Source organism: Antennarius striatus, chromosome 17, assembly GCF_040054535.1.
Source record: "Antennarius striatus isolate MH-2024 chromosome 17, ASM4005453v1, whole genome shotgun sequence".
Lineage (NCBI taxonomy): Eukaryota > Metazoa > Chordata > Actinopteri > Lophiiformes > Antennariidae > Antennarius > Antennarius striatus.
Genome location: NC_090792.1, coordinates 17,596,759 through 17,619,401, shown reverse-complemented (window position 1 = coordinate 17,619,401; position 22,643 = coordinate 17,596,759). Strand labels below are relative to the sequence as shown.

The 22,643-nt window shown below is 41.6% G+C and overlaps 1 protein-coding gene across 3 annotated transcripts in view; it reads left to right on the top strand.

Annotated features, from left to right (window-relative positions):
• pacs2 (phosphofurin acidic cluster sorting protein 2) overlaps positions 1–22,235 on the top strand; it is a 36,209-nt gene extending 13,974 nt beyond the window's left edge. The window contains exons 2-25 of one of the 3 annotated variants that reach the window (XM_068338968.1): positions 8,296–8,383; positions 8,542–8,631; positions 9,264–9,389; positions 10,621–10,783; positions 10,995–11,068; positions 11,182–11,262; positions 11,723–11,779; positions 11,860–12,014; positions 12,124–12,214; positions 12,454–12,525; positions 12,701–12,825; positions 12,944–13,076; positions 13,168–13,272; positions 13,374–13,480; positions 13,577–13,731; positions 13,822–13,932; positions 14,030–14,138; positions 14,574–14,606; positions 17,107–17,149; positions 17,324–17,366; positions 17,506–17,641; positions 18,532–18,752; positions 18,915–19,028; positions 19,380–22,235. In XM_068338968.1, the coding sequence (XP_068195069.1) occupies positions 8,296–8,383; positions 8,542–8,631; positions 9,264–9,389; positions 10,621–10,783; positions 10,995–11,068; positions 11,182–11,262; positions 11,723–11,779; positions 11,860–12,014; positions 12,124–12,214; positions 12,454–12,525; positions 12,701–12,825; positions 12,944–13,076; positions 13,168–13,272; positions 13,374–13,480; positions 13,577–13,731; positions 13,822–13,932; positions 14,030–14,138; positions 14,574–14,606; positions 17,107–17,149; positions 17,324–17,366; positions 17,506–17,641; positions 18,532–18,752; positions 18,915–19,028; positions 19,380–19,498 (2,551 nt within the window). In that variant the 3' untranslated portion in view covers positions 19,499–22,235. Of the gene's footprint in view, positions 1–8,295; positions 8,384–8,541; positions 8,632–9,263; positions 9,390–10,620; positions 10,784–10,994; positions 11,069–11,181; positions 11,263–11,719; positions 11,780–11,859; positions 12,015–12,123; positions 12,215–12,453; positions 12,526–12,700; positions 12,826–12,943; positions 13,077–13,167; positions 13,273–13,373; positions 13,481–13,576; positions 13,732–13,821; positions 13,933–14,029; positions 14,139–14,573; positions 14,607–17,106; positions 17,150–17,323; positions 17,367–17,505; positions 17,642–18,531; positions 18,753–18,914; positions 19,029–19,379 lie in introns of all 3 variants that reach the window. The other 2 variants (XM_068338967.1, XM_068338969.1) reach the window with 2 other exon arrangements.
• The last annotated feature ends 408 nt before the right edge of the window (positions 22,236–22,643 follow it).

Genomic DNA, 22,643 nt, shown 5'->3' with positions numbered 1-22,643 from the left:
TCCAGCTGTCATTTCTCCCTTTGCTTTCAAGATGGAAATATGCAGGATCTTCCTCCCTCCGACCGATGCTGAATTCCAGCTGTCATTTCTCCCTTTGCTTTCAAGATGGAAATATGCAGGATCTTCCTCCCTCCGTATCTCACCATCCAAAAAAAAAAAAAGTCTTTGTGAGCCAACGTGGAAGAAGAACCTTCGTCCCCCACCCCGAGCCTCCTTTTATGAGAAAAGCTTGTTGTCGCGGAGGCGGAGGGAGAGGTGTGAAAAGCAGAGGTGGTTTTCATCTCCTGTCACTCCGTTGGCCTTCAGAGCTTAATGATCGACCGACACAGATTCCCTGAGCAAATAAATATGAGCATGTTTTATAGGAAGGGAGGACAGAGTTTAGACTTTGCCTGCAGCTGTTTATTATGAATGAGATGAATATGAATGAGTACAGAAGTGTAGGCTATTATTTTTTAATGTTTGAAGAACTTGCTTTATTATTACCTTTGCTACAAACCAATTGCAGGGGATGGGGGATATCTGGGTGGGTTAGCCTCGGTAGTCGGTCAGTCGTGTTTCATTAAAAAAAACTTGTAATGCACATCAGTGATGGGAGTTCATTTTTAATTATCATCACAATTATCCATTTGCTTACTTTTTACAAAACTAGGTAAGTCCTTTTTCGATGGTGTTACTTGTTATATCCACAAGAGGGCAGTGAAGAGTCAAATGTACTAATGACAACTGATATGGCGACGGTAGAGGAGTGTGACGTGACGTACGAAGTAAAGACAAAGATTCACTCAACAGGACAGAGAGGGGTTTTTTTTTTTAACTTCCCTGTAGTTTCTCTAGACATGTGTTCAATCGTGGCTACACTGCCCCCTAACCATTTCTGATTGTATTGCACCATTTATTTTTTTTCCGTAAATCATTGGTGACCTCATAATCCCATCAAAAAGACCTCTTAATGTGATAATCTGTTCAAGTGTTTGTATGTAGGAACTTATTTGCTGAGAGATTTATACTCTTACTGTCACTTCGCTGCTCTGATTCTGTAGCCGGCCGATAAATCCTACAGCTGAATATTGCATGAGCTGAGACGGCCCCCGGCACGCATTGGAATAATGGGAAGGAGCCCCGCGCTGATTGACTCTAGTGCTGCTGGCTGTGTGTGTGTGTGTTTTGTTGGCCTTACTATCAGCAGTTAGCCGTCCAGTCCTGCAGGAGTTAATGCCCCAAACGGGCTAATATAGTCATTTTTGTCAGACTAAACTGCAACAGCAGCAGCAACTTAAAGAAAAAGGTAATTTTTTTCAAATAAGAGCTATGCCAAGTTAAGAGCTGTTAACTTATCCTACCTCAAAGACCGAGAAGTGACAGCTTTACTGTGTTACCTCTGGATTTAAGGACACCTGAAAAGTTTGAAGCTAAAACCGACCTTTGAAGACAGCCAGGCTTTTAGAGTTTCTGGTTTTACGCCAAAATAGAGATAATTGCAGGAAACAAGATGGCAATAAGCAGGTGGTTTAAAAACTGCAACTGTTTTTCCAACTACTTTTTAATTCTGGCTATATTTTACACACAACTTGAGCGTCACCCAGTGGAGTTCATACATCCCCTGAACAGGTCTGAGACGCACCAAATATCTTTTAAAAACGACGACTAATCCTGGAGATAAAGAAGCGTATACCTCCACCATAACCAAAAATCTGAACCATGTCTCCCAACCATGTGTTTTGTGGTGATTTTGCATAACTCAGTAAATTGTTTTTGGTTTTTATAAAAAAAAAATGCCTTCGTTTTCCCCAGGTTTGCATGGAAATGGAATGTTTTTGGACCTGTGACCCATCCTTCTGCAATCCATCTTAATATTTTTTGCAGACAAACACACATAAAGGTGAAAACAAGAGGGTGTTTGCGGTAGAGAAAACAGCGTTCCGTGTTTGCGGTGCTGCTGGGACTCTCCAGGAATGGGCAATAATTGTAAGTGGCGAGTTGGCAGATGTCAGCGCTTGAAACCAAATCCCTGAAAAGCCGGTTTGGCTGTCAAAGCAAGAATGAATTACAGCAATGGACCGTTGCTGCTCTCTTTCTGTCTTCAGTTTGTCTCTTTGCTCACCTTTTCATCTATTTTTCTGTTTTTTCTTCTTCCCTTTAATCTCTTACCTCACTTCTTGAATTAAGTCCTTTCTCTGCCACAAACTTGCTGAGCTTTGGGATGTATGACCTGTGGTTTGGTTTGGAGGAAGTCTGGGCACTGATCCAGCACGTATACCCCCCACCATTCCTGCCCTGCATCCCAAAGTTTCCTGGCATCTCGCCACGTGTCTCACTCCATCAGGATAATCGCGACCAACGGGAAAAGGAAGAAAAATAAGAAAATGTTTTTAATCATCCTTCTTAGCCAACAGATTTACAACTTTAACAAATTCAACTCTTTTTCACATGAGCGTTTTAAGTTAAATGTTAACTTTATAAGACTTGAGCAGCTCAGTTTACGAGGCTTGTTTTAGCCTGAAGGAAAATAACAAAGGATCAGTGTACCTACAAAGTAATGAACATACTTTTCTATTTACCTTGTAACTTCTTATTATTCATTACCTTGTTTTAATGAAATAAAGAATGCAGTTGGGGTATATTTATATCAGTGCAATGTTGCTTGATTTGGAGATTTAGATTCTCTCATGGGTTCAGGTGAGGTGAAATAAAGGCCATTTATCCAAATCCCAACCCTTACCTGGTAGAAACCTCAACCAGACCCACCAGTTCCACCGCTACCAGTGGAACCAGCAGCTGGTTGAACCGGAGGTCACTCACCTTCCATGCATCTGTCATCCGTAGGCCGATGCCTGCGGTGAAGAAATGCATGCTGGTCATTCCAGCCTGAGTGTGTGTTTACAGTAGGATCCCAGCAGGCCTGTCCATGCAGTGTGTGTGTGTGTGTGTGTGTGTGTGTGTGTGTGTGTATTTAAAAAAGCTGGAATGCAATATTCGCTTCTAATGATTGTGAATCAGGTTTCATCCTGGGTCTCTCAGGCGTGACCCCCCCCCCACACACACACACACCATCATGACCTCCACTCCGCCTTCTGTCCTCTTTGATCTACTTTCACGACTTTAATGCACACTGTGTGCGCACTGTAATTTACAAGCATGCGTAATCCCGGTTGCCATGGTGACAACAACTCACTTTCATCACCATCCATTGTGCGCTCATGACCTGCATGACGCGTGGAAGGTGTTTGAAAGAGAGCGATGGCTGCACAGCAGGGGGGGGGTGGGGGATCAAATCTGTAAACATTCAGCTCTTCAAAAACTGCGTAGAGGAAATCAGCCTTTATGAAATGTGTGATCCAGAGTGTGTGAAGCTAATGCCACGTGATTGATTGCTCTCTTTTTGTAGTGTGTATGGATGTTCTGTCCATTCAGAGTGAGTGGCTCAATCCACGTTTACACGGCAGGGAAATAAAAGATGGAATTGTGCAAACCAGAAGGAAGTGCCTGCATCACCGTCCTCTTTGTCACGGTCCAAAGGTCTGGCAGACAAGGTTCAGGGAGCAGAGAACCCAGCAGAGCGTTCTTCATACTGTGAATGTGGATTCCAAGAATCATCCTTCGACCTTTTGGCATGAAGTTTGCCCACTCAGCGTTAATGGGTCGACAAGCTGAGTTTTGAAGCGTCGCTGTCAGTGAGGTGGGATTGCTTTAGTCGGATGCTTTCTAATATCTTTTTCCAAACACAGACTTAATAACGAGGTAGTTTCCTGAGAGATTTGTGAATGACTTTCAGCAGAGGTAAATTATTTCTGTTTGTTGCTCAGAAGCAACAACAGACCTCAGTCAGACGTTAGGAAACCAATAGATAACCAGAGGGACACTCAGTAGACCGTATCCTTCCGCCGACAGCTGTCCAGTTATTGTTTAACAGACAAATTACGATGAGAGATGAAACCGAAAGGTTCCAGAATCAACATCCTTACATTTGTTTAATAAAGTCATTCATTAGATATTTGCTTGGTAGTAAAATGAAGTGTTTATTTGTTGTCAGTCTTCTGAATCCAGTTCCACCAGTTACCCCATTGATGACAATACAAACAAAAGGAAACTCTCCCCAACAATAGATTAAAAAAAAAAATTAAAATAAATGCAACAACCGACCGAAACAAAGAAGAAAATAAATCAACCGATCAACATCCTGGGCAGAGGTAACTGGATGGGCGCGATGGAGGCGTTATTTCACTGTTAATGCTTCAGCTCTTCTGACTGCAGGTCCTGGTGGAAATATCAGAGCATCAATATGACCAACGTTATGTCTGCGCTTAATGCATTCCATTCTAAAAAGAGAGACTCCCACACACACCGTCTGACTGCAACCTTCTTTATTCAGAACTGACTGTCATCCTTCAATAGGAAAAAGGATTTCCATGGCAACCCTGGAAATCTGTGCAGCGTATGAGCGTCAAAACAATATGTCTGAATTAAGCAGCGCTGGAGCCCGGAGCTCTTTCTCATCAGCAAGTTTGTTTGAGAGGGAGGACTTGATGTGCAGCATCCCTCTATTTTCTGCTGGTCTTATGTTTCTAATATTATGGGTAATCAGATCCTCCTGCTGGTTTTGAGCTTGACTGAGGCTTCCAGGAGAAGTCAGATGCGGTAACAGCAAAGTGACCCAAAGGTCACCGGTGAGGCCGATTGAAACCAGAGCACCTGTCCAAGGTCACGCTAAGGGCTCCATGTGGCCGTTATAGTCATTTAACACCAGGAACCAGAACTACTGAGTGGATCAGAGGTTCTTCAGGAAAAATACACTTTAGAATAAAAAAAAATCCAACTTCTATCTCATGTATGTACTGTAAGATCGGGAGTATCGAGGCTAAAACAGCTCGTCTGTCCCACTCACCTGTAAAGCTCACATTTTTGTTTGAATCCTTTTAATTTGAATAGAAGTTAGAGCGCTGTGATAAATATAGTTTCTAAGCTTTCAACTTAGCTTTCTACCATTGTTTGCTTACTTATGTCGGCATACCATAACTTACGGGAGACAACTTGTAAATGATAGTGTTGAGGCATTTGCAGTCTACAGATTTTAAATGTTACACTTTGCTAACATTTGCATTTTATCATTTTGTAGATTAGAATTAACTTGATAAAATTTTATCTAACATTAGGTTTTGGGCCTCTTATAGATAAATAGATGTACTTTATTAATCCCGGAGGAAATTGCAAGATATGTAATGAAGAAATGTTGCTCGCATAAATATATTGATATACATTTTTGACATTTAGCAGCAGACTATATTTATATGTAAAGAGTTTTTTAGTAACATGTCAATGTTCGTACTGGTATTGTAGTTTTGTAGTTTTGTTAGCATTGACTGATGTAGTCAGAGTTTGCAATTGTACAGATTTGGCCGTGGAACCATATATTTATATTATATACTCTTCATAAATTACTGCTTTCAAAAATATTGCTCTTGTATATAAGTCAATTCTCAAATTTTCCAAACAATGAATAATTAATACCGGACAAATAATCCGTTTTTCCTGCTCAGGCCTGAAGGTTTGCAGCCAACGTTAGTAAAAAAAATCGACATTATTTTCAATTCAGCAGAGTCAGAAATGGGATTTTTTTCTGTCAGTGATTGAAAGTTTGATCGAGGACGACGTGTCCCGTCCGTCATGATGAGATGATGGCGAAAGTGAAATGGCAGAAACAATCCCATTACAGGACGCTCCCTTTGAGTAACACCTTTGAACTGAGTGCGACATCTAATCAGAAAGAATGCAGAGATATAATCCTCTGGTTAATCCTGCATTATGTCTGCGCTTCAGTTCACCGTGTACCGTCGTCCAGTCGCTGCTGGATTAAAAAAAAAAAGGCTTACAGTGACATCAGTTTGTCACGATCAAGAGACTCATTCATTGTTTTTTTTGTTTGTTTGTTTTTTTGCTCAGGAACGAAGGTTTTTACGTTGTTTCAAAGTAATTTTAACTCACAAATTAATTTGTCTGAACAGTGTGAACCAGAGAAATCTCATTACGGATGCCCCTCAATATTAACAAAAGGAGTAAATCCTAGACATGAAACTGAATCTGGGATGTCCTAAAACTCCCAAATCAATTATATTAAATAAATGTTGATATTGATTAAACTTTGCGTCACGGTGTTTGATAAAGACGTATTTGTAGTTCTTTCTCTGCCTTAGTAACAGACCTTTAAAAGAAGCAGCAGCTCGTAGCCTTGTGGAGGTAGATGTGGTATCAATGTCACATGACTGTAGTGGAATGTAGTGGAATGGAAGCTGAGGAAACCACAGATTGAAAAAAAAACCCCAACAGTGCGCCTTATAATCCAGTGCGCCTTATATATGAAAACAGTTTTTTTTTTTTTTTTAGAATAGGCCATTCATTGAAGGTACGCCTTATGGTGCAGAAAATCCAACAAGTGCACATAACCCGTCCCCAAAAGCAAAATCCAAGATGATTTATAAATATGTATTTTAATACCCATTATGTAGCCTACATGCTAATAGCTTTAGCACACGTTGGTGGATGTTTACAACTTCAAGCCAGCAGGTAAACATTAAAATCTGCAGAGATTGTGAGTCCTGCTACTACTTTAATGCAGGCCACAGTCAAAATATCAGCAGAATAAAGGGCATATTATTAATGATTAACATGGCAGATTGTGTGTGTGTGTGCATGTGTGTGTGTGTGTGTGTGTGTGTGTGTGTGTGTGTGTGTGTGTGTGTGTGTGTGTGTGTGTGTGTGTGTCTGATATGACTTGGAATCGGTCATTGGTTTCTGTTTGTTTACATCCCGGGGTTTGATTTCTCTCTGCGTGGCCAAAACGAGATTCCTGTTGGATTGTGGTTCCTGGCAGACGACACCCCCCCCCCCAATGCTAGGCCTGTTGGCCCCCCCTCTTTAGCGTTTGCCAGTGCATCTGCGCCGAGCTGGCCACCGGATCGGGGCTTTGGCAGGACGGCCCTCCAGGCAGCAGGCCTCAACCACACCACCCCCCCCCCCACACACTTCCTCTGGGTATACATAAGATGGAGCAGGGTTTTTTTTGTGCTGCGGGGGCCAAAGCAGCAGCTGGGAACACAGAAGCTCAGCGTGTTAGCTGGTGGCAGGACGTTTGCCCTCGATTTTTGGCTGGAGGCGACCGGGTTGCTCTAGAATGTCAGCAGAGTTCCAGGTGGAACTTCACCGAGAAGCCGAGGCCAACTTAAAAAATAAAAAAAATATTTCTTCTTATTTATTCCACAGGACAGGAATGAAGTTGCTTTATGCTTTTTTTAAAAAAGAAAAAAGAAAAAAAAAAGAAATAAATAGATCTTTAGAACCACACTCCCCAAACCAATTCAAATTCAATAAACTTTATTTGTCCCCAAGGGGCAATTGAAGGCACAGAAAGCAGCACATTTTAATACAGAGAAAGCCAACACTGACACTAAAATACACAATAAACAGATATATACACGATATAAATAATATATGTATGTGCAATGGGGTAATGAATATATAAACACCGTGTAAATTGTAAAACTATAAAGATAGTTTACAATGACTGATTTAGGCTCATGTCAGTCACTGATAAAATGTAAGTGGCGTTGAAATGAGTTTGTTTTGGTAAAGAAGATTTACTAAAAGGTCAAATCGTGTCTTCAGAGAACTCAGAAAGTTCTGTTTGGCAAACTTTTTAGTCGAGCATTTAAGAGAAATAACTCGGCAGAGATGTTTTGTTCATTTAAAGGTCGAAGGCAACATGAGGAAAAACTAGACGAGATCTCATGTAAACCAGCATGCAGCCACCTTCATAGCTGAGATTGATGGAGCCGGGGGGGGGGGGGGGGGGGCTTGAACCAATGGATACCGCAAAGACGACAAACCAGGAGAACAAGAATGCTCCTTATTGTCCGTGTGAGAGCAGGAGGAAGACAATGGGGGCCTTCATCGTTTTGTGTCCCATTGTGCCTGGGATTTCTTGGGTCGTGTCTCAGCTGAAGAGGAGAAAGGTCTTCATTCATCCTGGAGGAGGGAGGGTGTGTGTGTGTGTGTGTGTGGGGGGGATTCTGACATTGTCTTCTTCTCTTCTGTGATCGATTCCTCTGCTGCAGAGACGTCCGTGTTTTTAACCTCCGTGTCACTCATGGGAGTTTTGACTCGGCATGTTTACATACATAACATATTAGTCTATAAAGACATATTATATATTATACAAAATCTGAATTTTTATGGATCGTGGACGCTATTATTTCCACAGAATTAAACCCCGACAGCGTTTCTTCTCTCCTCTCTCTGCAGATTGTGCAGCCTGACGCTGAAGAAGCTGGTGGTGATGAGAGAACTCGATAAGGAGTTGATCTCTGTGGTCATAGCAGTTAAAATCCAGGTATTTTATTTGGATTTTTTTCTGGTTTTAAATAAATATAAAAGTATGGTTTGAATTATTGATAAGTTGCAGAAGAAGCTGTATATATATATATATTTTTTTTTTAAATTTTTAAATTTATTTTTTTTAATTTTATCTTTATTTCTTTGTCTTTCCAGGGCTCTAAACGTATCCTGCGGTCCCACGAGATCGTGCTGCCACCCAGTGGGTCCGTGGAGACAGATCTGGCTCTCACCTTCTCACTGCAGGTAAAACCCGCCCAGCTGGAGGTTGTAGGTTCACACATAAACCTCTGAGCAGCTGCTTTCCTTCCTTTTTCTTTTATTATAATGAAATCTTACTGAGATAAGCCTGTGTGGTATTGGGTTTTATTTTATTACATTTGTTTCCATGGAGACTGTTCAAACTTACCCAAAAATCAGTGCGCCGTGAGGCTTTCGTCCCTGTATCATGTAAATATTGTGTTGAGATGAATCTCTTGAGCATTGATGGATCTTTAAAAGAACACGCCGGTTTCTACTGAACATGCAAAAACTTTCAAGTCGAGTCACGACTTCCATTTTTAACTTGTTTCCTCTGGTCCTAGCGGTCAGAAATAACCCACCACCACTTAGTCCTAAAATAGATTTTAGACCCATAATCCATTCAGGATGAAGGAACAACAGAAACATGGTGAATATCTGGGTTTTCTTCTCCAAATTGCCAAAAGAATGAATTTAATCCGGAGACACTGCTTTTTTTTTTATACATCTATTTATACCGTCTACTTTAATTACTTCCAACAGGAATAAACAATATTTTTTATACATCATAGCACTTGTTGGGCCTAAGAACGCACCATAAATGTGTGATTGTTTTTTCTTTTTCTTTTTCTCTTCAGTACCCTCACTTCTTAAAGAGAGAAGGAAACAAGCTGCAGATCATGCTGCAGAGACGGAAGAGATACAAGAACCGGACCATCCTGGGCTACAAGACCCTGGCGGTGGGATCTATCGACATGGCCGAGGTACAGCGTGAACGGGAAACACACGTTCATTAACGGGAGCGCGAATGTCCTCTGCAGGGACATGCAGGAGCAAGGAGATGCATCACCTGTAATTGAACCATCATGTCAGGTGTTAAAGTTAAATTCTGTACCGGAGCTGCATCTGATAGAAGAGTCCTCGTCTTCACCTGGGATTACCCAGGATTAGAGCCCTCTGATTAATCTACGAGTAATATTTGTGGTGATTTTTCTAAATCTGTTTCAGTCAAATTATCGGATGCACAAACCGTCTCTTGTGTTTTAAAGAGACCTAGAAAACACAAATGAAGGATGACTATTTTGCAGCACAGATGATGCCGTGACTCTAAGGAGCTCCCACACGGCCGCCAAACCTCAGCGGAGCTCATTAGGGTCGCGCCTCTGCAGCTGAGAGAACATTCAGCGCCGGGACGGAAACAAAGAGAAGCAGGGTTGTTCTTAGTGTCAAGAATGAAATGGTTGTCATCCCCCCCACCCCCCCACTCAAATGAGGACAAAACAACTCATAAGATCGACTGTAGACTGCTGGAGGCCGATACGGTCGATGTACGGCAAGTGACAAGGAGATCCATCCAGATTCGGGCCGACGTTGTCCTGAAATGACCTGCGTCTGTTGATGAGAGTTTCAAATCTCTACAGCACCGTCTCATCTTTGTTCTAGAGCAGCTGTGTCAAACTCAAGGCCCCCGGGGGGCCAAATGTGGCCCGCCACATCATTTTATGTGGCCCGTGACAGAATAAAAGGTCAAAATAAATAGGCTTTGACCAAAAACTACATTTCCCACAATGCAACAATTCAGCCCATTTTATCTTTGATGAAGACTTTTTGAGCAAAATTAATGTCTTAACTTGTGTTTGATGTTATTTTGATTTATTCTCTTGGATAGTTTGATCCTTGATTGACGGTATTTATGTGATAACAGAGAAACAAACAAACCTGTTTTTCCTGTGTTGCTATAATGTTTGTAACTTGAATAAGTCATAAAATTCAGAGTTATTTAACATTAAGGAGTAGTTACAAGTAATTTACATTAAGTTACATTTAGTTACATTTATAAGTTACATCTGCTGTTATGCTGATGTGGCCCTCGGTGAAGATGAGTTTGACACCCCTGTTCTAGAGAAAAACGTAAAGACATAATTTGGTTCAAATGCTGAAAATCATTTTTTTCCTCCTCATGTTCTCTAGTTTTTATTTATTTATTTTATGCAGGTGATGCAGCACCCGACCGAGGGGGGCCAGGTTCTGTCTCTCTGCAGCAGCCAGAAGGACATGCTGGGGAAGGTGGCGGAGATCTGGATCTTCTCCCTGTCCAGCCAGCCCATCGACCACGAGGAGGCCGCCCTGCAGGGAGGACAGAAGATCAAATGTTCAGGTGGAGTTCGAGGTGGAAGCAGCGGGGGGGGGCAGGGGTGTCGCCCGGTTCAGGGCGTTCCTCCTGATCCGTCCAGCAAAAGCCGTTAAATTCAGGCGGCGTTCAGCCAAATTTATATTTAGAACCTGTTTGCATGTCAAATATAAAATATGCATGAGGCGTCTTCTGCATGCTGACACCCCCCCCCCTCTCCTCTTGTCTTCTGCATCAGATAACTACTCAGAGGAAGAGTATGAGAGCTTCTCCTCGGAGCAGGAGGCCAGCGACGACGCCCTGCAGGGACAGGTGAGTCGGACGCCTCGTCAGGTTGGTCACTCTGTTGGTGATCGATTGATAGATAGATCGATCGATCGACGTGCTGAGGAGAGCTTGAGCATCGTTTTCGTGGCTGGTTTCAGGAGCTCGAGGACGACGAGTACGACGTGAGGAAGCCGAAGAAGCAGAGGAGGTCCATCGTGAGGACGCCGTCCATCACCAGAGTAAGAAACCAGCGAATAAAAGAGACCCAACTGAAGGATAAAGAAATAATAATAAGTGATCCATAAATTTGATCAATTGTTCCAATTTTTAGTCCTCTTCCTCCTCGGTGAGTTAGCTGCTAACTCCCTTTTAAACATCCCGGTCATCGTGTAATGATAAGGTGGTTAACAACTGTGAATGCACCGTGTTGGACATCTCCTGACACTTTTACGCTTCATTTGCAGCGATAATTATATTCTGTGTCATTTAAAAGAAATCCTACAGGCATGTTTTGTGTTGATTTATTCAACGAGAAGCGCCTGGCGATTGATTTTCCCTGAAAGTTCAGGTGAAATTCAGGCCTGAGCATCAACGGGACGGTTGAGACACGGTGTTATTTGATCATCGATTGGTTTGAGCAAATCAATACGCGGCCGGTTTATCTGACGAGCGTCTGTTTGTCGCCCCGTGTTTCAGCAGCAGAACTTCAAGCAGCGGGTGGTGGCTCTCCTGAAGCGCTTCAGGGTTTCGGATGAGGTGGGTGTCGATCCAGTTAACCCCCCCCCCACCCAAAGCTTAACCCTGGAGCTGCTGAAGACTTCCTGTTCTGTGTGAAGGTGCTGGACTCGGAGCAGGACCCGGCCGATCCGGCCCCCGAGGCGGAGGAGGAGGACCTGGACCTGGACAGCGTGGAGTTTGAGAACCCGAGCGACAGCGGTCCGGAGCTGGACGACGACGACAGCGTCCTCAGCACCCCCAAACCCAAACTCAAGTCAGTTTCTCTGCACGCAGTTTTATTTGTGAAACATGTGATAGTTAAATTATCGATCATTTATAATCATTCAAACGCCTTCAGCCCCCGTGCGTTTCCTGTCTTTCAGGCCATATTTCGAAGGCGTCTCCCTCTCCAGCTCTCAAACCGAGATCGGCAGCATCCACAGCATCCGGAGCCACAAGGAGCCCCCCAGCCCGGTGAGAACGGCTGCATCAGGTCACAAGACTACTCAGTTTCTGATCACATGACGGCATCAGTTCCCTGACTGACGAGTAAATTCACTGAGTAGTTCTTAGTGAACCTGTCGGCCCCCCCCCATCGATGACCCAGAATCCATCATGACATTTTTGAGTGACACAATGATTTATGTGGCGTAAAACTCAGGACTTGAACATCCAGCTCATGTCCGTCATTGTTCTCCCCCGTCTAATTCCAGATTGACCCAGATAAAACCAAATGTGTGGCGGCCAAATTTCCTGATGACGGCGTTTGCGAGAACGTCTCTTACGTGAGTACGGACTCCCCGACAGTCAGGGGGCCGAAAAAGGACGACTTCATCTTTCAGTTTGAGCTTGATGTCCCATGAATGTGCCTCAGAGTGACCGATGCTGGGCGAGAAAATGGAAAAGTAGCAAAGATTTTCCCAAAAATTCTTGCTGTTGATTGCCCCCCCCCCCTCCCAGGAGCAACCGGAGGCGGTGACGCCGACCACGGAGCTGGAGATGGACAACATGGACACGTTTCTAGACAGATTACCACCCAGCGGCAAAATGACCAAGACGGAGTCCCTGATCATTTCATCCAACAGGTACTGATGCTGATTTTTTTTTAAAATAATTTAACAGATTGAGGTTTCAATTTCCTGTTTTTGATGATGTCATCACTTTCACCCCCCCCACCCACCCCCCGCCCCTCCTTGTCTCCAGGCAGGAGCCCAAGCTGACAGGGAGGCGAGGTAGGAGCACATCGCTGAAGGAACGCCAACCCAGCAGGCCCCAGAATGAGAGGGCAAACAGCCTGGACAACGGGCGGTCCCTGGACACACGCTGCCACCTGCAGGTGGGGAGGCAACACGACAGGTCTGGACCCTCTTGAAGCAGCAGGTGTAGCTACAGCTGACTGGTTTTCTTCTTACTTGACCTTGCGCCAGATTCCACGAAAGACGGTGTACGACCAACTGAACCACATCCTGGTGTCCGATAACCACCTCCCCGACAGCATCATCCTCATCAATACGTCCGACTGGCAGGGCCAGGTGAGGAAAACGAACGCCATCAACATTTGTTACACCCTCAGAACATATGCTCTAGTGGATTTTGTTCTGATTTTACTTTCTTCTTCTCTCCATTATGTCAGTATCTCTCCGACATGCTTCAGAACCATCACCTCCCGGTGGTCTGCACCTGCACCACGGCCGACATCCAGGCTGCGTTCAACACCATCGTCTCTCGCATACAGAGATTGTGAGACGGATTCCCGCCCGCCGACGTCGTCCGCGTCAAAATTTAACTGCATCGTTTTCAAAAACCGTAAACCGTCTGTTTCGCTCCTTCACCCAGTTGCAACTGTAACTCCCAGACGCCCGTCCCCATTAAGATCGCGGTGGCCGGAGCGCAGCACTACCTCAGCGCCGTCCTCAGGCTTTTTGTGGACCACCTTTCCCACAAGACCCCTGATTGGCTCGGCTACATGAGGTTCCTCATCATCCCTCTAGGTTTGTTTCTTCGGTTAAAAAAAATAAATAAATAAAAGAAAGTCAGAATTTACTTTTAAAGCTGTTTATTCTCTGTCTTCTTCAAATCAGGCGCACATCCAGTCTCCAAATATCTCGGTACTATTGATTATCGATACAACAATTTGTTCCAAGATGCTGCTTGGAGGGATCTGTTCCACAAGCCGGAGGCTCCTGTTGTTGGTGGGCTCTGATGTTTATTTACTAGTGAATAAACAGTTAAATATTTCTGAGTTGCATTCATTCAGTTCAGATAATTACCTCTTGTTTCTCTGCGCAGCCCAGGAGAATCCAGACGTGGTGTCGAGGGTAACTCAGTACATGGTGGGAGCAAACGGAGCGCACCAGCTTCCCATCGCGGAGGCCATGCTCACCTACAAACAAAAGAGGTGCCTTTATTTATTTATTTGTTTGCTTTCAGGATGAATTTCAGCGAGAATTAAAAAAAAAAAAAAAAGTATTTTCTGAGCGATGCCATAAAAGTTCAGATGTGGGTTCAGGAAGGTTTTTACTAACAAATTCTTCTAATCCAAAGCTTCCAGATGTGTTTTTTTTTTCTTTTTCAAAAGGAGGTTGACATATTTACATATTTTATTAATCAGTAACTGTTACCATGGTTGATTAATTTTGAAAAAATCATGTTGACATCATCATTATTAAAAAAAATCCGTGATTCAAATATTTTCAACCCCCTTTTGAAAGAAATGTGAAAGTTCGGCTTACTTTTTGGGGTTCTTGCGGGAAAAGTGGGGTCCGTTGTGTCTTTCCATCGCCGTGTGTGAATAACATGTTTTACCATTTGTTGTTTGTCTTTCTTTTTAAAGGAAAAAGAGCTTTCATTTTGATTTTGCAGTAAGGTATTGTGGTCTATTGAGTTGGTTTCCTACGTAGCTTGTTGATTCATGAGCTTTTTGTGCGTTCAGCCGTTTCCCTTTCAACCTTTTTCAGCCTTTTGGAGGATCTTGTCACTTTAACAGCTGCTGAGATTTTTTTTTTCTTCTTCTTTTTATTAACAGCTTGAACCATAAATTTCTCAGATAACATCCAACTCCATAATTCAAGTCCTGGCTTACACAAGTGTGAGACTTCTCAAAGTGAAGCTGCACTCATCATGGCCTTATTCAGAAGTAAACCTTGGAGCCGTTTGACTCAACCGAGACGCTCTGTTGATGTTGAAAAAGTTTATGTGAAGATAAACCGATGGCAAGAAAGGACAACTAAAAGCAAAATCTCTTCAAATGAAAAAAATAGTTTAATTTCATAAAGAAATTCAATTACCAATTAATATTTTATGTATCTCTCTCATAAAAAAAAAAAATCTGATGAAGTGTCAATTAGAAATATCTGTCATCATATTTTTAATTTTATCAAGTTAGCCATAAAAGTCTAACATCACCTAGATGAATAATAAATAATTTTGACATCTCCATTTTACTCGCAAAAATCCTTACTCCCAATAAATTTGGGGGGTGACTTGGAGGGTAAAATGTGCTGATAAAGTGGCAAGAGATCATTCAGATTTGTCTTCGTCTTCATCATCTTCCTCCTCCCTGCAATTTCCTGTCCATGATCCTCATGTGCTGTTTGGCTTTGGCCATCCATGTCTGTCTGTTATCCGTCCCATCATAGTTAGAAACTGGTACATTATCAGTAAAACAAATACGATTAACAAACAACGATGTCGGTTCATCTAGATTTCACTAACCGTTCCCAGGAATCATTTGAATGACTCTGAATCTGCATGAAATCAGCTGCATATTGGGGGGGGGCAGTGCTGTTTCTCTACCCCCCGTTACGTATTTATCCTCCAGGTGCAGCAGATATTTGAATTTACTTGTCATTACTTCTCCATGCTGGGTATTCTTTAATTTTGATCGACCTATTTTTTATTTTTCTTAATGTTGACAAAATGTTAAAATGCTGTTCCTCAATTTTGAAGTAATTGTAAAGACTGATGCAAAAATCTACATCTTTATTTCATCCAATGCAAAAAAGTTATGAGCTCATCCATGAACACTTTATAAAATTTCACAAATGTCACTTTACAATTGGTCAGCCAGTTGGCTAAATCTTGACAAAGGTACAAAAAAATAAAAAATAAATAGTTTGTGGCGGCGCCTTCATCAATAATCAGAGAATTAAATAATTTGGAGTTCTAAATTAAATATAAATTAATAACAATTGCAAAGAATTTTATTTTATTATGCTATTTGCACTATATCATATTTTATCATACTTTAATACACAATCTAATTTTGTCATGTTGGTGTCGCGTGTTATGTAGAACAGTATGCGTAGTTCTACAGTGATTGATATCATATAATCAATCATTTTATCTAATGTATTGATCAATCCCATCCATCCATTTTTATCACAATCTTGTCGTCTTCAACCGCTTTTCCGCCATGCGGGTCGCAGGTCTGTTGGTGCCTATCCCATTCAGTGAGAGGCGGGGTGCACCCCAGACAAGACGCCAATCAGATCTCATCCATGCAGACTACACTACCCATAAGTCACTCACATACCAGGCAGACATTGGCTTCTCTCTCTGGCTGCTCTGATCACAGCAGTGATGTGTTGGAAAACAAAGTGTGGACTTGATTTGCAAACGTTGACCTTCTGCAGAGTGTCTTCTCTTCTTCTCCCCCTCCCCCCTCTCCCCACCCTATATAGTCTCTCTGTTTCTTCCCTGGGGGGGCGATGGCAGGTGTCTTCAAGGCAAGAGCAGCAACCTTTCACGCCTTAAAATGCCGTTACACGTAGAAAACGTAGAGCTGTAGAACCATTCTGGCTATTTTTCTGGTCATTGCCGGGAAAATAGTTCATAGAGGTGTCGCTTTGCAGTCCTGCTCACAGGTAGAGCTGCAGGAGTTTTTGGATGTAGGTTGGTGCTCTTCCTTCTCATCCACTTCCCTTTTAGCTTGATGGACTTGCTGCCTTTTGAATGCTCTTCCAGCTCCGATCCGGTAGAAGCGATCTGTCTCTGCATTAACTGGGATGGCTTTGTCAGGAAATCAACCTCTAGCTTGCATGTTTTGCTTCTCCAGCTCCAAAAAAATGGACCTGCGGTTTCTAGAGATGTTTGAGGTCAGAAGCATGTACGGCATGCTCTGTTGATTCTACCTGGGTTGTAATTTTTTTTACAAAATATTTCCAGATGTGAAACATTGGAAATGAAAATTTACAAGCTGCTTCTTACTAGATTTTACTTCGTTTTACTTCTTTCTATGGATATTTGCTTGTAGAAGTTAGTCCCCGTAGATTCATTTTAATCACACGTGCAATTCTTTTTCATCATAACTTAGTTTTGATCAGTATTTTCCTGCCTCCTTTATGACCTGACCTACCTTGCTACAGCCCTGATGAGGACTCATGTCAGAAATTCATCCCTTTCATTGGGGTAAGTCGCTTCTCTAACAAACTAGTTTTAGTGGTTTTACCCACCTAACTAGCATAAAACACTCCAGCATGTGTTTGAATATCATTGAAGAAAGATATTCAGCCAGGAGTTAAGATATAGGTAATAATCACTTAATATTATTATTATTATTATAACATATTTTTAATTTCGCAGATGGTTAAAGTCGGTATCGTGGAGCAAACATCTACAGCATCAGGCAAGCAATAACTTTCTATTTGTCAGTGCACCTTAATGTGCAACACACACACACACACACACACACACACACACACACACACACACACACACACACACACACACACACCTTTGACAGAAGCATTGCTGTCCTCTCTTAGGAGACTCTGACGACGCGGCACCACTTGGATCCTCGCTGCTCTCATCCACCCCTCCACAAATATCACCTGCGCTAAAAGAAGCATCGCCCACCCCGCCCCCCTCTCCCTCAGTCAACACCAGCTTCTGTGCCTACAGGTATAATGGGGTGACTGCATTATTTCACTAAGACTGAGCAATAAATGTGACCTCATAAAAGATCTATGAAAAATTATGACCTTATAATAATAAAAGACCTTTATTGTCCCACAGTGGGGAAATTTGTGACAATTTGTGACTTATTTAGAGCATCTAAAGTGAGCGGTGTAAATTACGTTAGCCTTTGTTGAATGGTGCATAATCTGAAAGTGAAATGTGCTGGGTTGAAGTGGTTCAGGTCGTAACATCGATGAAAACAACGTGAGTGTCGTCTTCCATTTCCTTTAAAAGCTTTAAAAGATGCACCTGATGCTCTGCTGTTTAAACAGCCGCACTCATCTTCACGTGAAGGGTTTGTGGTCGGTGGGTGAAAAGACGCATCTTTGACGAGAAAAAATATTAATCAAGGCAAACTTTATTATCCCCGAGGGGCCCGTTTTGTTTTAATGACCCTAATTGCACCAGTTTCCAAACACCGGAAGTGCATCTGTACATTAGGAGAGAAGCTGTACACTTTTATGCTGAGGCACAGCATCTTAAAATTATTGCTTTCAATAAGGAGACAATCTCATTACCAGCGTGAATCATACATAAAAAATTATGACACAGATTATATTACCTATTACAAATAGTGCACACTTGCTCTGAATTGTGCCGTATTTGGTTTGCTTTTTCTTTATGAAATTCTTATTGGGTCTTTTATGTGTATATATATATAATAAGTGTATATAATATAACATAATATAATATAATTTGCTGTGTTGATATATGCTAACATTTATTGTATGATATCAAGCTGGTAGCGTGACTTTTCAAGCAAAATTTTGTTTTATTTTTTAAGTTCTGTCCACATTATCCACCTCTGCAAATTCTTTTTTTTTTTTCTGCAGCTCTGTGGGTCAGGCTGAGCTGATGGGCCTTCAGGTCGACTACTGGGTGGCTCCTCTGGAAAGGAAGAAGGACATGGAGAAGCGGGACTCCTCCTCCAAGAACACTTTGAAGTGCAATTTCCGCTCGCTGCAGGTCAGCCGGCTGCCACTGGGTGGCGCTGAGTTGAGCCCCCAGCCCATCATGTCCATGACTGTGGTGACCAAGGAGAAGAATAAGAAGGGTGAGGCATGTTTTATTAAAGGAGTAGCTTGCCTCTAAATTATGCCTTATATTTAGAATCCATTTCTGCAGACGATTGTTGCACACAAGCAAAAATTTCAAATCAGAGAGACTCTCAATCCATCACTTCCTCACTGCACTCGTCTCTGTTCCCTCCTTCCAGTCATGTTCCTGCCAAAAAAGAGCAAAGACAAGGAGCTGGAGTCAAAGAGTCAAGTGATCGAGGGCATCAGCCGACTCATCTGCACCGCCAAGCAGCAGCAAACCATGCTGAGAGGTACAAGTTCTACATTCTACGGGGTTCTCCTGTAGAATGGTTAGCTCCTGACTGGTCCAAAGTGGATAAAAATGATGCAAATTTGTAGAAAATACATAAATACAATACATATATTGGAAGTTTTTTATAGGTTTCTCTTGATTTTATTGTTGATTGTTAAAATTGGGGGGGGGGGGGGGGGGGGAATCTGACATTTTCTTTATCAAACTAAAATATATTTGGATTTCAGACTACGAATACCTCTCATCTGTCTTTGTCAAACCCGCAATGTGGACTTTTCTCCCTCAGAGACGACACGGTTAAACAGTAACTGCGTTCTTAAATAGTAATATTTGTTTTTCTCCCCTGCAGTCCTGATTGACGGCGTCGAGTGGAATGATGTTAAGTTTTTCCAGCTGGCAGCACAGTGGTCGTCACACGTCAAGCACTTCCCCATCGGGATATTTGGACACACAAAAGGCCCTTACTAGCAGCACCTAAGAGACTAAACCACTGAGGACAAGCCCCCCTCTCTTCCCTTTCCCTTGTGCCAACTGCATTTAACCCCCTACTTTCCCCATGAACACTGTCCTGCTGTCTTAATTTAAGATCCTGCTTTCACCTCATGCATCTGATTACTTAATATTTTGCTTGTTTTTTTTTAAAATTTTCTATTTATGTAAGCATTTCTCAAAGCAAGGCTGCCAAGGGAATATTTCTTCACTCGGCTTTTTAAAATAAAAAACTACTTATGTTTTATAGAGTTTTTTTTAGAAACAACCTAATAAGATAATAATTAGAAGTGACTTCTAACATTTAAAATATTGTATAAGCTCCCATTTTTCATCCTCCGATTTAATCAAATGAATATTTAAAAAACAAAAAAGCAGCCGACTTGGAATGAGATGGAAGACATGAAGATCGTCGCCAACACGAGAAAGGAATTCTGGGAGATGAAGAACGTAAGCTGTCGCTGAGGTTCTCAGTGAAGAAATCTAATGTGCAATAGACGTCTAATGTGAAGAGAATGTGATCATCATTCTGAGTAATAATCTGGTAGTTGTTGTTTTCAGTCTGTTAACCTTTCTGTAATTTTTTTTTTTTGCTCTGAAAATCCAGTTAAAATCCTACTTTTCAAAGTTTAGCACAAATGGGGTTCTTTGGAAATACTACTATGGACTAAATCAATATTAGGGGTATTCCGCTAATTTGCTTCCCTGATAAGTTTTGTAAAAGATCAAGTTAACCCTAATGTCTGCTCAGTAAATGTGTAGCTAGAGCCAGCGCTAGATTAGCGTAACTTTTTATAAACGTATGAAAATGTACCTACCAGCTCCTCTAAAGCTCGCTGATTAATCTGTTTATATACCCCCCCCACAAAAACAATTATTTTAAATTAAAAAAAAGTTTTTCCCGCCATTTTCTGACGGCTAGCTCTTTCCCTTAGTTTCAGCGTCTTTACTGAGCTAGCTACGCTGAGTGGCGGTTTGCAACCAAGCTAGCTTCACTTCTTGTTACGCTCACTGCGCCTCGCTAATCTCTCTGTACTCAAATACCAACGACTGTCCTGACTCCGTCTCCAGTTTGTGCAAAGCTAAGCTAATTACCTGCTTTCAAACAGCTAGCCTCTCTTTGATCGATAGTGACGTCTGTAAAGATAAATACCAAGATAAACACGTTATATCTGCGTTGTGTAATCTGTACAAAACTGACTAGTTCCCGTCGACGATTCGTTTTGGTTAGCCACGCTAGCTGCCAGCAAACAGCTAGCCCGCTGCTGATCCACACGCTAGAGCTGTCCCAAAGGTGCATTAATTAACGCGATAACAGACATAAAATTTAAAGGTTTTGTTTGCTCATTTGGACCGAGACATGTTAGCTGCTTCTCAGGTACAAGTTTTTAAATGAAGTTGAGCTGCAGACAAACAGCTAGCCTTCCTCTAATCAACAGGAAGCAACGCTGCTAAAGCTCACTGACCGATCTACGTTATTTTTATGTGACCTGTATTGATACTGGCGAGCTTTTTCACTCTTTCCAGCCTTTGTGTTAATCTAATCCAGTCTAACTGACACTCTATTTGTTTAATCTGTACAAAAATTGATTTGAGTTGGGTTGAAGTTGAAGTCTGCCTGCAAAGAGCTAGCTGGTCTCTGCTAAGCTATGCTAATGGTTACTATCTGTAGATTCACTTTAGAGATTGTTCTGATCTTTCCATCTAACATTTGGCGAAAATAGAAACTTTTATTCACAAAAAAAATATCCCCAATTTTTTTTTAAAGCTTTGCTTCTTCTATATAAAACAAAGAGTTGATCGGTGTTTATTTTTGAAAGAACAATTTGTCTTAGAACCCCACACTCCTCGAACTCACTCCATATCTTTTGCAGAACGCAAATGTTTCTTTTGCCAAAGGATTACCCATAGACTGCAGCTCACTGGTTACCTGTGTGGTATTATAGAAGACTTCACAATGTAGACGTGAATGTACTGAAGGTACCTTAATGTAAAGCACTTTTAAATGTTTGTCCATTGTAGATTAGACAGGTATAAATACACAGGATCCTGCAGGTATGTCTGGTTCACAGAGGCACATGGACAGATGTGTGTTTGTCTTTATATCTGAGCTGAACAACAGCACAAAAGTGGTTTTCATGGTGTAGTTTTTTTATGCACAGCAAGGTAAGCACCTGTATATAATCTGTGCTGTGTAATATCAAATGATGCTCAGTATGAGGCCTCAACGGACAATTAGATTTTCGTTAATGTTCTTTAAGGTTGTTCTCTGTTTGTGATGTTAAAAAAAAAAAGTTCCATCTGTAGGTTTTCCTTGTTCTTCTTTGTTGACTGTTTAAAATCAAAAAATAATTTGCTTATGAAGTTTGTTTTAGTACCAGTTTATTGTAACTCGTTCTTGATAAGTGCCTAAATAGCTTAAATTTTGACAGATCATTTGGATTCATTCATCCCAGGCTAACATGGTGCTGATTGTGGTTAGTTAACGGAGTATCTCAACGCATTGCATTGATTTTGCAGTTGAAACACATTAAGACAAGCTTATTGGAAGATAACAGCTCATTTGTTTTCTGCATATATTTGTTTTTCTGTACAGACGGTGTTTAAATGTTTTGTTTTCATGGTGTTCCAGAGAAAGGCTTGTTAAAACTGAATGTTCCCTGAATACTACCACTGTTATTCCCTAAAACTTGGAGTAATAAAACTACTACTCATACTAAAATGTGTGTTTCATTTTATCTGATCACAGACTTGAATGAAGATCAAATAGTAGCTATCGCTGCTCAGTCAGATGTTAAATTTGTCTTCACTTGCATTTGGTCCAAGAGAATAACCACCATTGTTGATTTTGGAAATTAAGCTTTTCTTTAAGAACTAGTAAACTAATATAATAATATAATAATTATTACCTCCATCAAGGAATTAATTTGTTTTTGATGGCACTAGTTTATTTCTTTAGATAGACAGATAATTAATTACACATAAATTACTAGTGAAACCTGGAGGGAACGAAGAAATGGATCTGTGTAATGAAAATATTTTTACATTTCTTAAACATTCTGGACAGAACTTTTTTTTTTTTCTTCTTCCCATTTTTGTCTATCTGGTGGTTAATAATGACTTT